The 14,327-nt window shown below is 49.3% G+C and overlaps 1 protein-coding gene across 1 annotated transcript; it reads left to right on the top strand.

Annotated features, from left to right (window-relative positions):
• The first annotated feature begins 495 nt into the window (after nucleotides 1-495).
• Nucleotides 496-13,915, top strand: GINS2 (GINS complex subunit 2). The gene is made up of 5 exons (XM_030819659.1): nucleotides 496-777; nucleotides 1,990-2,104; nucleotides 8,439-8,538; nucleotides 11,425-11,551; nucleotides 11,756-13,915. The coding sequence occupies exons 1-5, from the start codon at nucleotides 688-690 to the stop codon at nucleotides 11,879-11,881; spliced, it is 558 nt and encodes a 185-aa protein (XP_030675519.1). The 5' UTR covers nucleotides 496-687; the 3' UTR covers nucleotides 11,882-13,915.
• The last annotated feature ends 412 nt before the right edge of the window (nucleotides 13,916-14,327 follow it).

Genomic DNA, 14,327 nt, shown 5'->3' with positions numbered 1-14,327 from the left:
CCCTCTATCTGTCACCCCGGGTGATGCCTAGTCCCGGCCCGGTGCTGAGTTTGGGGCAATAAATACGTGTACTCTTGGCTTGGCACGATGGCTCATACCTGTAATCCCAGCACTTTGGGAGGTCGAGGTGGGAGGATCGCTGGAGGCCAGAAGTTCAAGACCAGCCTGGGCAACATAGCGAGCTCCCAAATCCACGAAAAGTTGCTTAAAAATTAAAACAAAATAAATGCGTTTAGTCTTGGCCCCATGCGGAACGCCAGCGTAGAAGCGGTTCGGAACCCCACCCCTGGCTCTTGACTAGGGCTGTTTCCGGCGGGCGCCCGGGGCAGGTGAAGGGACACCAAAGCTGGCGCCCGCCGCGGGAGATCCTGACAGCGCCAGGTGCACGCCCACGGGCGGGGAGGGGCCGGGGTGGGGGCGGGGCCTGTTCGCGGGCCGGGGCGGGGCCGGCGCTCAGCCTCCCTCGGCCTTGCCAATCCGCGGGCTCTTTGCGACGGCGGTGTCCGCCCCCGCCGCCCGCAGACAGCGCCTATAGGCTATCTACCGCGTTCCTATAGGCTGGCGTAGGCCGTCTTCCGGCCGGGGCGGGCTCCCGCCGTGGCGGGAAAACGGCGGCCGCGGCGTCTCCTCCGGGACGCTGAGGGGCCGGAGGAGGCCGTGAGGCTCTGGTCTGCCGCTCGCGCCGCCATGGACGCGGCCGAGGTCGAGTTTCTTGCCGAGAAGGAGCTGGTTACCATTATCCCCAACTTCAGTCTGGACAAGATCTACCTCATCGGGGTGAGGCCCGGGCCCACCGTGGGGAGGGGAGGCGGGGCTGGGCGCGTCCGGGGCTCCCGCGTGGCCTTCAGAGCCGGGGTCGCGGGCTCGCCCTGCTCCCGCATTTTCGAAGGCCACTACTCGGTGCTTGACTCGCTCACCGCCGTTCCCGCTTCTCGGATGAGGAAAGCGAGGCTGCCCTCTTTGCCAGTGCCCCGAACGCCCGGGTTTACAGGGTTTTTTTGGTTTGTTTTTTTGGTTTTTGAGACAGAGTCTCACTCTGTCGCCCAGGCTGGAGTGCAGTGGTGCCATCTCGACTCACTGCAGCCTCCGCCTCTCGGATTCAAGCGATTCTCCTACCTCAGGCTCCCGAGTAGCCGGGGTTACAGGTGCATGCCAGCACGCCGAGCTCATTTTTGTATTTTTGGTAGAGACGGGATTTCACCATGTTGGCCGGGCTGGTCTCGAACTCCTGACCTCATGAGCCACCCGCCTGGGCCTCCCAAAGTGTTGCGATGATAGGCGGGAGCCACTGCACCCGGCTTATTTATCTGGTAGAGATGGGGCTGGCCTCGAACTCCTGGGCTCCCCCAGGCGATTCTCCCACCTCTGCCTCCCAAAGTCCTGGGATTATGGGCAAGAGTCGGCTTTGCCTCTGTTTGTTTTTGTCTTTATTTTTGAGATGGAGTTTCGCTCTGTCGCCCAGGCTGGAGTGCAGTGGCGCGATCTCGGCTCACTGCAGCCTCCGCCTCCCGGGTTCAGGTGATTGTCCTGCCTCAGCCTCCGGAGTAGCTGGATTGTGAGTCACAGCGCCCGCCCGGCTTTGCGTTTTAAGTATAAGGGAGGCGCCTCGGCGCTGGGAGTCCTGGAGAAGGAGGGCAGGCTCTGTACCTGCCCAGACCCACCGCCCCGCACCCCAGGACCCCACCATTGGGTGTGTGAAACCTGTTCTGGAGTTGGAGGGTGCAGGCGGGAGAGGGAGCGCCCCCCACCAACTCAGCGGGGACTTGCATCCCGTCCGCGGAAAGGCCGGAAGGACTGCGCCCCACGCTCGCAGGTGTCTCGGAGCCGCTTAGGAGGTGCTTTGTTCTGAGTCTGGTAACAGGTTTTTATTATTTGCATTTGGGCTTCAGCCTCGGCAATGCCTTGCCTCTTATTTGATAGCAGTGACGCACAGTAATGCTTTTTTTGTTCTTTTTTAATCTTACGGGGGAATTGTTTTACTTTTCGCAGGGGGACCTGGGGCCTTTTAACCCTGGTTTACCAGTGGAAGTGCCCCTGTGGCTGGCGATTAACCTGAAACAAAGACAGAAATGTCGCCTGCTCCCTCCGGAGTGGATGGACGTAGGTAAGGATGTGGTGGAGACTGGTTGACGCGTGGGTCGGGCTGGGCTTGGGGTGACGCCCTGTCCCACGGGGTGGAGGCATGGGGCCTCCTTCTTGACTAGCTTCGTGCTCCCTCTGTTCCATTATCCACTCATCAGCTGAAAGGAATACTTCCAGATTCACCTCTCAGCAGAGTCTGCTAACCCCTGTTACTAATGTCATGTTACGTTTTGGTGTGTGTGAAAATAGTAGTTTATTTTTTGAGACGGGTCTGATTCCCATCACCCAGGCTGGAGAGCAATGGTGCAATCTCGGCTCACTGCAGCCTTCACTTCCTGGGTTCAAGTGATCCTCCCGCCTCAGCTTCCCAAGTAGCTGGGACCACTGGCGTTTGCCACGACACCCTGCTAATTTTTGCGTTTTTGTGGAGATGGGGTCTTGCCATGTTGCCCAGGCTGGTCTCAAATCCCTGGGGTCAATCAATGTGGCCGATCTGCTGGGATTACAGGCGTGAGCCACTGTGCCCAGCGTATTTTAATGTAAGATATTTCAATTTGCTTTAAAATGAATATATGGGCCGGGCGCGGTAGCTCACGCCTGTAATCCCAGCACTTTGGGAGGTTGAGGTGGGTGGATCATGAGGTCAGGAGATCAAGACCATCCTGGCTAACACGGTGAAACCCCTTCTCTACTAAAAATATAAAATATTAGCTGGGCATGGTGGCAGGCGCCTGTAGTCCCAGCTACTCCGGAGGCTGAGGCAGGAGAATGGTGTGAACCCGGGAGGCGGAGCTTGCAGTGAGCCGAGATTATGCCACTGCACTCCAGCCTGGGAGACAGAGCAAGACTCCGTCTCAAAAAAAAAAATAAGCAAGTAAAATAAATATATAACCTTAAATAAGCATTAGTTTTAAAATTTAAAAAATAAGTATAGATTAGCATGTTGAGAAGCAGTTATAGAGAATGCATGAAAATAATGTATCACAATACGGTTGAATATTATTCAGCTATAAAAAGGAGTGCAGTTCTGATAAATGCTACTGCGTGGATGAACCTGAAACATCTTAAACATCTCTTTTTTTTATTATTATTTTATTTTATTTTTCTGAGACGGAGTCTTGCTCTGTCCCCCAGGCTGGAGTGCAGTGGCGCGATCACGGCTCACTGCAAGCTCCGCCTCCCGGGTTTACGCCATTCTCCTGCCTCAGCCTCCCAAGTAGCTGGGACTACAGCCAACACGTCCGGCTAATTTTTTGTATTTTTAGTAGAGACGGGGTTTCACCGTGTTAGCCAGGGTGGTCTCGATCTCCTGACCTCGTGATCAGCCCGCCTCGACCTCCCAAAGTGCTGGGATTACAGGCTTGAGTCACCATGCCCGGCCTTAAACATCTTGCTGAATGAAAGAAACCAGGCACAAAAGACCTCACACTGTATCATTCCATTTCTATCAACTGTCCAGAATAAGCAAATCAATAGAGACAATGTAGACTAGTAGTTGCTTAAGTACGGGGGGTCTTGCTTTGGGTGATGGAGGGATTGTAGAGTTTCTTTTTGACATGATGGATATTGGGATTGATTGAGGTAATGGTTGCCCAAGTCTGAATAAACTAAACACCATTGACTTGTATGCTTTGTTTTAATAGCCCACAAGTGCTACTAAAGCTTGTATACTTTTTTTTTTTGAGATGGAGTCTCGCTCTGTCGTCCAGGCTGGAGTGCAGTGGCGCGATCTCGGCTCACTGCAAGCTCCGCCTCCTGGGTTCACGTGATTTTCCTGCCTCAGCCTCCCAAGTAGCTGGGACTACACGCGCCCCCCACCACACCCAGCTAATTTTCTTTTTGTATTTTTAGTAGAGACAGGGTTTCATCGTGTTAGCCAGGATGGTCTCAATCTCCTGACCTCGTGATCCGCCCGCCTCAAAACTTGTATGCTTTAAATGGCTGAATTGTATGATATATTAATTATGCTTCAATAAAGCTGCTAGAAAAAACCGAAACAACGCACCAGAGATGCAGACAGCCTTTATTCTGAGACTTTGCAATCTTTTTCCTCTCCTGGAGATATGAGTAGCTCATTAAAGAAAAAGAAATCTTAGTTTTTTTGTGTGTGTGTGTGTGTGTGTGTGGGAGAGGGGTATGGTCATACATGTAGAATTTGAAAAGACCCTGAGTGATATTTTTTTTCTTTTTGTGGAGATGGGGTCTCAGCTGTGAGTGATTTTGACTGCCCCCTCCTTACTGGAAACTATTGGGGGTACCTACCTCCCAGAAGCAAGAACTCATTGAGCCAGCCACTCTGAGGTCCGTTTAAGACAGACTGCTTGGTGTCTTCCCCTTGCTCCCTGTCCTAAAGTGGCAAGTGACTCGGGTAGTCCTGAAACATAATGGGAAACCCCAGTTCCTCTGCTTTGAGAGGCCTTTTTTTTTTTTTTTTTTTTTTTTTTGAGAAAGGGTCTTGCTCTGTCACCCAGGCTGGGCTGTAGTGGTCCAATCATAGCTCACTACAGCCTTGACTTCCCAGCCTCAAGTCATCCTCCTGCTTCAGCTTCCTGAGTAGCTGGGAGTACAGGTGTGCACCACCATGCCCGACTAATTTTTTGATTTTTTTTTTTTTTTTTAGTGGAGATGGGGGTCTTGCTATGTTGCCCACGCTGGTCTCAAACTCCTGGGCTCCAGTGATCCTGTCAGAGTTCTGGGATTACAGATGTGGGTTGTTCCCCTGGCCGGAAGGTTTTTGTAGTGGAGAGACCCAGCAGGCCTGGCTCCGTTAGTGCAGCATCCTCTCCAGGTCGCTTGTTTAAAATCAGTCTCTGGCAATTTTGTCCCATGTAGACCCGAAGTGATAAACGGCAAGGGCCTGTTTTATCGCAGGCTAGAGTCAGACGGCGTGTAGAGTTCCCCTTGTGCTTTTTACCTGGGCTGGATCTGTACTGTGGGAACAGTGAGGCACTTTAACCAGTCTATAGACCCTACCCAACAGCCTGCTGCCTCCTGATTTCTGCACCACAGATAAGTTCTGCCTTTTCTGGGCTGGGCGTGGTGGCTCATGCTTGTAATCCCAGCACTTTGGGAGGCTGAGATGGGTGGATCACCTGAGGTCAGGAGTTCAAGACCAGCCTGGCCAACAAGGTGAAACTCGGTCTCTACTAAAAAATAAAAAAAATTAGCTGATCGTGGTGGCAGGCGCTTGTAATCCCAGCTACTTGGGAGGCTGAGGCAGGGAGAATTGCTTGAACCTGGGAGGCGGAAGTTGCAGTGAGCCGAGATCACGCCACTGCGCTCCAGCCTGGGAGACACAGTGAGACTCCGTCTCAGGGGAAAAAAAAGAAAAAAAAGTTATGCCTGTTCGGGGACTTGATGTAAATGGAATAATGTAGTATGTCATTTTTTGTTTCTGACTTCTCTTATCCAACGCTGTTTTTGAGATTCACCTGTTTACGTTCTTGATACTGGGACACAGAGCTCAGCTCCCAAGCCCTTTCTCCACTACCTAACCTCATATCCACACCACCTCGTTATGTTCTTCCATTGCTGGGTACTCTCCATACTACATACTTGTTCACCGATTCTTCTGTTGGTAGATATTTGGGATTCCCACTTTTGGCTTTTAAAAAAAATTTAGAGACAGGGATTTCTCTGTTGCCCAGGCTGGATTGCAGTGGTTATTCATAGGTGTGATCATAGTGCATTGCAGCCTCCAACTCCTGGGCTCAAGCGATCCTCCCATCTCAGCCTCCCTAGTAGCTGGGACTACAGGTGTGCACCAATGTGCCCAGCTCATTTTTGGCTTTTGAGACAGAGTCTTGCTCTGATGTCCAGGCTGGAGTGCAGTGGCGTGATCATGGCTCACTGCAGCCTCCACCTCCTGGGCTCAAGCGATCTTCCCACTTCTGCTTCTTGAGTAGCTGGGAATACAGGTGTATACCATCACATTCAGCTAATTTTTATAGAGACAGGGCCTCACTTTGTTGCTCAGACTGGTTTTGAACTCCTGGGCTCCCACCTCGGTCTCCCAAAGTGCTGGGATTACAGGTGTGAGCCACTGTACCTGGATCATTTTTGGCTATTCTTAATAAGGCTTTGTGTGAATATTCTTGTCCAAGTCTTTTCATGGATATGTTTTTTTCCCTTGGATAAATAAATACCTAGAATGATGGACTTGCTGGATCTTAGGGATATTGCTTAACTTTGTAATAAACGGCCACCTGGTCCTTCAAAGCAGCTGAGCCTTTCTCCTACAAGAAATATGAGTTCCCGTTGTTCCATGTCCTGGCCAAAAATTTTGATTGTATCTTTTTCATTTGCTAGAAAGTTGGACCGGAGGTGTTTCATAAGCTGATTCAGATGTTAATGAAAGGATCACTCTGCTGTGTAGAGAAGGTCGGTGTGATAGGAGCAGGGAATGAATCCAGGCAAGCACTGAGAGTGGCCTCTAGCTGATGGAGGTGGGAGATGTGGGCGTCTAGGTGTGTTTTGAAGGAAGCAGCAGCAGGATTGGCTGAAGGACTGGCCATGGGGTGTGAGAAGAGTGAAAGCTGACAGCCAGGCTCTTGGCTGGAGGCCCAGAAGGAGAGGGAGTTGCTGTCTCCTGAGGTGGGAGGCTGCAGGAGCAGGCTGTGGGCTGCAGTGGGTATCAGGAGTTGGGGTTTGAACTGTTGTGCTTTCTGGATATCCAGGGGGAAGTTACAGCAGCAATGAGGTTATTGAGTCAGGAGTTAGGGCTCAGGGGCTGATGGGGGTGTAAATTTGGAGGTCTTTCTGAGCATGTGGGGGTGGCATTTGGACGAGGTGGTGTGGATATGAGTTTAGGTAGTGGAGAAAGGGGTTGGGAGCTGAGCTCTGTGTCCCAGTGTCGAGAGGTCAGGAGGAATTGCCAAGAGACAAAAAGAGGAGCCTAGTGAGTTCAGAAGGAAGCTTAGAGGGGTGTCTAGGGAGGGCCTTCTTTTTAAGGCTGTATCTATTAGTGTGTTTGGGAGGATCAAGCAGGGAGGGGACAGTGATCATTCAAGAGCATGAGAGCTACTGGAGTGCCTTCCTGTGCAGGTGAGAGGAGGGTCCAGGACACCTGGAAGGCTGGTCCTCGAGTGGGTAGGAGTTACGCAGGGAGTCTGGGGGATGGGATGGCGTGTGGGTCACACTCAGCTGGGTGTCAGGTGAGAGGTGGGTGGTGGGTTGAGGCAGTGCTGGTGGCAGTGAAGAGAGGGTGAGTAGACCAAGGAATTGGGCCAGGATCGCAGGACGGCACCAAGGGCCCTGGGGATGGGTAGTTGGCCCTTTACAATGGGACCCTGCAGTGTAGCTGTGCTCCGTGCTTGTCCCTTAGCTACATTCCACAGTCCGCACCCAGGACAGGTTTCTCTGCAGAGGGGGAGGGCTGAGGGAGCTGGAGCATGTGTGAGAACAGTGCTGATGCTGGTGGAATTGGACACAGCTGTTTGATTCTAGACGCTGGGCTTTCACCCCTCTAGGATACCATGCCTCCTCCCAGCTAGGGTGGCTTAACCCCCCTAGGATATTGTATCACGCCCAGGCTGGGGTGGCTTAGCCCCCCTAGGATATTGTATCACGCCCAGGCTGGGGTGGCTTAGCCCCCCTAGGATATTGTATCACGCCCAGGCTAGGGTGGCTCTAGTTTTGTAAGTTGTTCTTGCTCCCTTCTGAATAAGGCTTAGTATAAATAAATTTAAGTCACTGACTACTTTGTTCACTTATTGCATCAAAGGTAAAATACTGACCAGGTATGGTGACTCACTCCTATAACCCCAGCACTTCGAGAACCTGAGGCAGGACGATCACTTGAGCACAGGAGTTTGAGATCAGCCTGGGCAACATAGCGAGACCTTGTCTCTACAAAAAATAAATGGTGGCGTGTGCCTGTGATCTCAGCTACTCCTTGGGAGGCTGAGGCGGGAGCACTGCTTGAGCCCAGGAGGTTGAAGCTGCAGTGAGCTGTGATGGTGCCACTGCACTCCAGCCTGGGCAGGAGAGAGAGACCCTCTCAAAAAAAAAAAAAAAAAGCGGTAAAGGTAAAGTACTTTGCTGTTTACCTAAAAAAGAAAAAAACAAAAACAAAACACAACCAATATCAAACTTTTGAACTCTAACGTTCTTTTTAGGAATATGTTCTGCAGGCCAAAGCAGCGACAAAAATTTACCTTTCTTTTGGAGGGAAAGTTTCAAGGAGGAGGCCTCAAATCATCTAGTTAATGATACAAATGTTATCCCAAAATGTTTTTTCATGTGTTTGCTACTTGATAATGTATTTGCCAGATAATATAGACACTTGATAAATTTGGAAGGTTTAATAAGTATCTTGGTTATAATGATGGTAAAATGTATTAACTTCTAAATTTCAGAAAAGTTGGAGAAGATGAGGGATCATGAACGAAAGGAAGAAACTTTTACCCCAATGCCCAGCCCTTACTACATGGAACTTACCAAGCTCTTGTTAAATCAGTAAGTAGATCTCACCTCTTAGAGGCCACACCCAAGACTGGACTCGCCATGCCCTTCCCCTAACCCTCGTCCTTCCTCTCCGCTTCCCTGCTTATTGCCTCAGTAAGTGGCAGCACTGGCCACCCTGTTTCTCAGGTCAGTGACCACGAGGTCATCTGTGTACCCACACACCTGCCAGGTGCACTCTGTTTGTCTCTGTGTGTCTTTCTCTCTGTTCTTTCCCTTTCTCTGCTCTCATTTTTCCTTTTCTCCACCTCCCGCTAAAGCCCTTGCCTCTTTTTGTTCTGCCTCACATCACTTGACATTGGACCCCGGTGTGAGCCACCAGCATCTCACAGAATCGGCAGTAGCCATTCTTTGCCACGTATGTGTTTTATTTAGAACAGCTTTACTCCTGTTTCTCCTTGGAGTAGGTGGATTTGAGTTTTTTTTGTGTCTTTCACAGGAAAGGCCAGAGGGCTTACATTTGCCTCTGCCCTTGGATCACAGGAAAGCCCACTTCCTGGTAAAATCATGCTGTAGTAACCCTGTAGCTCGTTTGCCTTCATCCATACTGGCTCCTATCAGCTTTCCATTCATTGTTCACATCTCAGCCAGAGTGGCCTTTGAAAGACAGAACTGCCCTGTGACTCCTTGCTTAAAATCCTCAGTCTTCCCTCTAGTCTACCTGAGCATGGTGTTCAAACAGTGTACAGCCTGGTGCGTGCTCCTCCTCCCTCTTTCACCCTCTATACAGCTCTTTCCTCTGCTTCTGGAGGGCTCAGGCTCACACTGGCCCTTGTTACTTCTTCAAGCGTTCTGACTTTGCATATACTGTTCTCTGCCCTGTAAGTCTGTCCTTTCCCTGCCCCTGCTCACCTCTGCTGGTTAGCATAACGTGTCTCTTCTGGGTTCAGCACACGTGTACTCTTGGCAGCTCTACACGTTGCTATGGCATTTGCCAGTTGTAATTTTCTTGTTTGTCTGGCTGTGCCATCACATGTACCCATTCTAAATGGGCAGGGGCTGGGTCTCGTATGCATATGTCCCCAGTGAGATGCCTGGGGCTCATGTTTGTTGAGTGAAAGTGAAACTAGTAAGGCAGACAAGGGTGGATAATTTTGCTTGGGAGATACTTAGAATGTCATGTGTACAATTTGAAGCTTCTGAAGCTCCCCGGGCATCCTTTAACTGGGTTGAAGAGCAGAACTAGAAGAAAAACTTGGGACAGTAGTACTACTGCATGGTACAGAGCAGCAGGAAAGGCTGGGGGCCCACCGAATGGCACTGCTGAATTTAAAGGAAAACTTGGGGACACAACATGGGCTTGTGCTTAGGCTGAGATGAGGCTGCAGTCAGCCCACGAATTTCATAAAAAGCTGGGAAGCAGCAGTGGCGTTTGTCCCATAGGCCTGGTTCCTGGTGTGGTGCGGGAGAGATGTGGGCCTGGGAGCCCATAGTGAATCTTCAGTGTGACCAATGCTCTTGACAGTCTATCAGAGCACAGTAAGACCAGGTGGTGCCAGAGAGGTTTGCTGCGAGTGCAGACTTGTAGGAGGTGGATGGTAGGGAGAGGGCAGTGAGGCAGGAGCAGCTGATGTGCTCAGGCAGAGTGTGAAGGACCTGGGGTAGCCAGGCAGGCAGAGGTATGTGAGCGTGTGTAGTACTTGGGGGGAGCAGGGCAGTGGAGGCATAGGTTCTGCTGCAGTGGCCAGCCCCTGGGAGGGGCATGTGGCCTCAGAGGGACCTGAGAGAGACTGCAGTGGTGGTGGGGATGGTAGCTGGAAGGGAGAGGATCTATAAACAGGCTAGGTAAGAATTTGGCGTTAGCTAGGTGAGGGGGCCTATTCATTTTTTGTTTTTGAAGTTCAATATATTATGTATGTAGTTTTTATCAAAAACCTTGTTTTAAAATTAAGTCTCTTAACCGAATGAATTATACGTTTGTTCTGCAGTTCAGTTGACGAGGAGTTGGGGTCCTTTGTTCTTTAACCTGCTGTTCAGAGCATAAGATCTAAATGTTTGGGTTTATAAATAAAACTCACTACATAAATTTTGTACCAGTGGTTTGCCACTTACTAATCAGGAGTTAAGTGTAGCATATGGAGAGAATGTCTAGCATAACCTGTAATGCCTAGTGATGAACAGTATTTGCTTCTGCTTTTATCTTGTAGTTTTTCTTCAAAGGTTAGTTTAAAATACTTCACAAAGGGAGCCTCGACTTTGTGAAAGCCTTCCTGCATCCCTTGCTGACTTTGAGCTTCTAGCCAGAATTTTGCTATGTGTAGGTGTGCTCACTGTATACTAATTTGCAGTTTCTTCTGTGATTTTTGAAACTTGTTTTTGTCTTCTCTTTTTGTCTTCTCTGAAGAGCAGGAGAGTCCCTTCCCTTCAGGGCTTTTGTGAGGATAGAAATGCCAGGTAAAGTGCTGAGCCCAGTAGCTGGCATGGAGCTGGCGTTGTCCTTCTCTAGGCTCTGAGCCCTGCTGGGGAATAGGGAGATCTGCTCAACACTCTGTAACTAAGGAGCAATAGAACTCGACCTTTGAGCCAGCCCTGGAAACTGATGCCTTGTAGATGGAGGTTATGCAGCACGGAACGCTGTTATCCTGAGACAGAGGGTTCTGACTTAGAGCTGATTCTCTACTAATTTTCTTAGGTAAACAGCAGTCCTGTTCAGCAGCCTGCCATGGGATCGTTAATGTGAGCAAAAGAAGCTCCATGTGGATCACTGCCGCACCAAGCTTAACTGCTACAAATCTTTACATCCTAAAGTTAAAAACAAAGCAAAACAGACTTTCTGAGTCTGGAATAGCCAGAGTATTTTGCCTGAAAAGAGCCACTCCATCCAGCATTGCCTCAGCTTATTGAGTGTTCCCTGACTGACTTCACCCCTTGCCCCTTTAGTGCTTCCGACAACATCCCGAAGGCAGATGAAATCCGGACCCTGGTCAAGGATATGTGGGACACTCGTATAGCCAAACTCCGAGTGTCTGCTGACAGCTTTGTGCGACAGCAGGAGGCACATGCCAAGGTAGGTGCCGCCTTGCCTGGGTGCTGGTGGCCTTGATGCCGCATAATTTCACATGGCGTCCTGTCTGCTGAGGCTGTTACAGGCAGGCGTTACTCGCTGTGCTTTTTAAGAAGTTCATTGGTTTCTTATTTTTATTTGGTAGAGTTTACCTTTTTCTCAAAATCAAAAACTCCTTGGCCAACTCGGTCTGTTTTCTTGTTTTAGCTGGATAACTTGACCTTGATGGAGATCAACACCAGCGGGACTTTCCTTACAGAAGCGCTCAACCACATGTACAAACTCCGCACGAACCTCCAGCCTTTGGAGAGTACTCAGTCTCAGGACTTCTAGAGAAAGGCCTGGTGCAGGCGGCTTGCTGGGGGATGTGAGTGCTCAGGACGTGATGAGGTACTCGTGGTTCTGGAGCTCTAGAAACACTTCTGATGCATGAAAAATGGTGATGGTGCAAGGAATGGATTCAGGACATTGTTGGAGAAACAACAAGTTTGTGATTAGTCCTTAAAACTTAGCTCCCTAGGACATTCTTCAATTCCACATCTGTTTCTAGAAACCAGCCTTCCCCCCTCCCAGCCTTTTGAGAAATAAAAAAGCTTTAGGCAAATAAGTTATTCTCCGTAGCAGAGCCAGTTGGGTCTCCTGCATGGAAACTGTCACACCTGGGCAAGTGTTCAGTGACTGGTAGGTGTAGATATAGCAGGAGTGGCCATGTGGTCCAGTTTTTTTCCCCCTTCTTGATCCTGATTTCTTGGGCTGAATTTAGACTCTCCCACAGAGGTGGCTCACAGAGAAGGATGGCAGACGGTGCAGCTAGCAATGCTGACCAGTGCTGATCCTCTAAGCCCTGATCCACGATAAAAATGGACCCAACTCAACTCTGACTCTTTAGGCTTTTGTCCTGCCTAACTACCAAGTAAAAGGACTGCGCCTGTGGCTGCGATGACTCAGTAAATGAAACTGAGGCACACAGCAGTCAACTGGAAACTGCAGACCAACACCTGTGGTGTCTCCTTCTCTTGGCTACTTCTAGCTCAGGTTTAATGAGTTGCTTATCAAGAGAGTCAGGAAAAAAAAACGAATGCATTGTATTGAGCATGAGTGACACTTAAGACAATGCTAGAAGAAAAGTCAGACTTTTAATGCTGCTCTTGATGGAATTAGGGAAAGATTCTTTGTTGTAGATAACAGTGGGCTCAGGGGAAATTGTTTTTTTCCTAAGAGAAAACTACTTCATTCGTAGCATTTTGGAATTGTTAGGTCCTTTACAGAAATTACATTACCTTGAGAGGTGAAATGATCGTCTAGCATCATGCAATGGATAGAAGGTTCTGTAACCAGCTTTAAAAAAAGCTTTAATTTTTGGCTGGGCACGTTGGCTCATGTCTGTAATCCCAGCAATTTGGGAGGCCAAGGCAGGTGGATCACAACGTCAGGAGATTGAGACTATCCTGGCTAACATGGTGAAACCCCGTCTCTATTAAAAAAACAAACAAACAAAAAAAAACAAAAAAAAAAACTTGCTGGGTGTGTTGGCACGCGCCTATAGTCACAGCTACTCGGGAGGCTGAGGCAGGAGAGTCGCTTGAACCCGAGACGCGGAGGTTGTAGTGAGCCAAGATTGTGCCATGTACTCCTGCCTGGGCAACGAGAGCAAGACTCCATCTGAAACAAAAAAAATTAATTTTTAACTTTGTTTTTAGACAGGGTCTCGTTCTGTCACCCAGGCTGCAGTAGAGTGGCGTGGATTATAGCTCACTGCAGCCTCGAACTGTTGGGTTCACACAGTCCTTCCACCACAGCCTCCCAAAGCACTGGGATTGCAAGCATGAGCCGCCATGCCTGTCCAGCCTATTTTTGGCTGGACACCAGTGGGCCAAAAGCAGTGGGGTGCTGTCTGGGGAGCTCTGAGAATGTACATGTGTGACAGGCTGAGCCTAAAGAGTATCACCCAGCGTCTGCCCTCCAGTGTGTAGCGTGCTGCGCACTATCACTCCATGTTGCTGCCCGTGTGTCCCCACCAGGCAGGTATTGGTGGTTATTTGGACACTGAAGGGTCAGACCTGGAAGACTGGGACCAAAAGATGTCTCCATAATTTAAGGTGCTGTTGAGAGTTGGTTCAGCTCATAGGACTTGTTCTTTCATCTCACCCTTCCTTGGAATCCTCCCGCTTTCATCTGGGGATCTTTTAGAATGAAACCACTTGTTATTGTGGAGGGCAAGGGGTCCTAATGCCCTCCTCTTAGAGCCTGAGCCAGTCGAGGCAGCTGCATCTGCCTACGTTTTATCTGCAGAGATGTATAGTTATTGAGCTTTTCTTTGTTTAGTCTTGTTTTATTATATCATGAAAAAGATTTTCCTCTTAACATGATTTAGGAAGATTTTATTTTTTGGATGTTGTCAGAAATTACAGCCATATATTCATAAATACCTAATTACTACATTCAACAAATAATATTACAATACAATTAATTCAAACAAGTACACTTAGAACAGGTTTAATTTCACAGCATCTAAACTGCCCCCAGAGTGACCGAGGCACCGGTGTTCCTCCCTCCCACCTGTGTATGGGTTTACTGTTCTAGAATTAAGCACAGGGTACATACAAAATAACACCAATTAGCATGATCTTCCTCAGGTCAAGGCAGAGTGAAGGAGTTTTTTAGGTTAAGGACTGGATCAAAAAGTTGGGGACAGGCTACTGCAAGTAGTAAGAAAGTCCACAGCTTGGTTACTTGAAAGAATATAGATTGCTAAGTGGCTAATATACACTTTAAAAAG

This window comes from Nomascus leucogenys, chromosome 2, assembly GCF_006542625.1.
Source record: "Nomascus leucogenys isolate Asia chromosome 2, Asia_NLE_v1, whole genome shotgun sequence".
NCBI classification, from domain to species: domain Eukaryota; kingdom Metazoa; phylum Chordata; class Mammalia; order Primates; family Hylobatidae; genus Nomascus; species Nomascus leucogenys.
The sequence above is the reverse complement of the archived record's forward strand: the minus strand, read 5'-3'. Positions and strand labels throughout refer to the sequence as shown.

Coding starts and splice junctions, on each gene's coding strand:
- GINS2 (XM_030819659.1), top strand. CDS start 688: ATGGACGCGGCCGAGGTCGAGTTTCTTGCCGAGAAGGAGCTGGTTACC. Junction 778..1,989: donor ACAAGATCTACCTCATCGGG/GTGAGGCCCGGG, acceptor TACTTTTCGCAG/GGGGACCTGGGGCCTTTTAA. Junction 2,105..8,438: donor TCCGGAGTGGATGGACGTAG/GTAAGGATGTGG, acceptor TCTAAATTTCAG/AAAAGTTGGAGAAGATGAGG.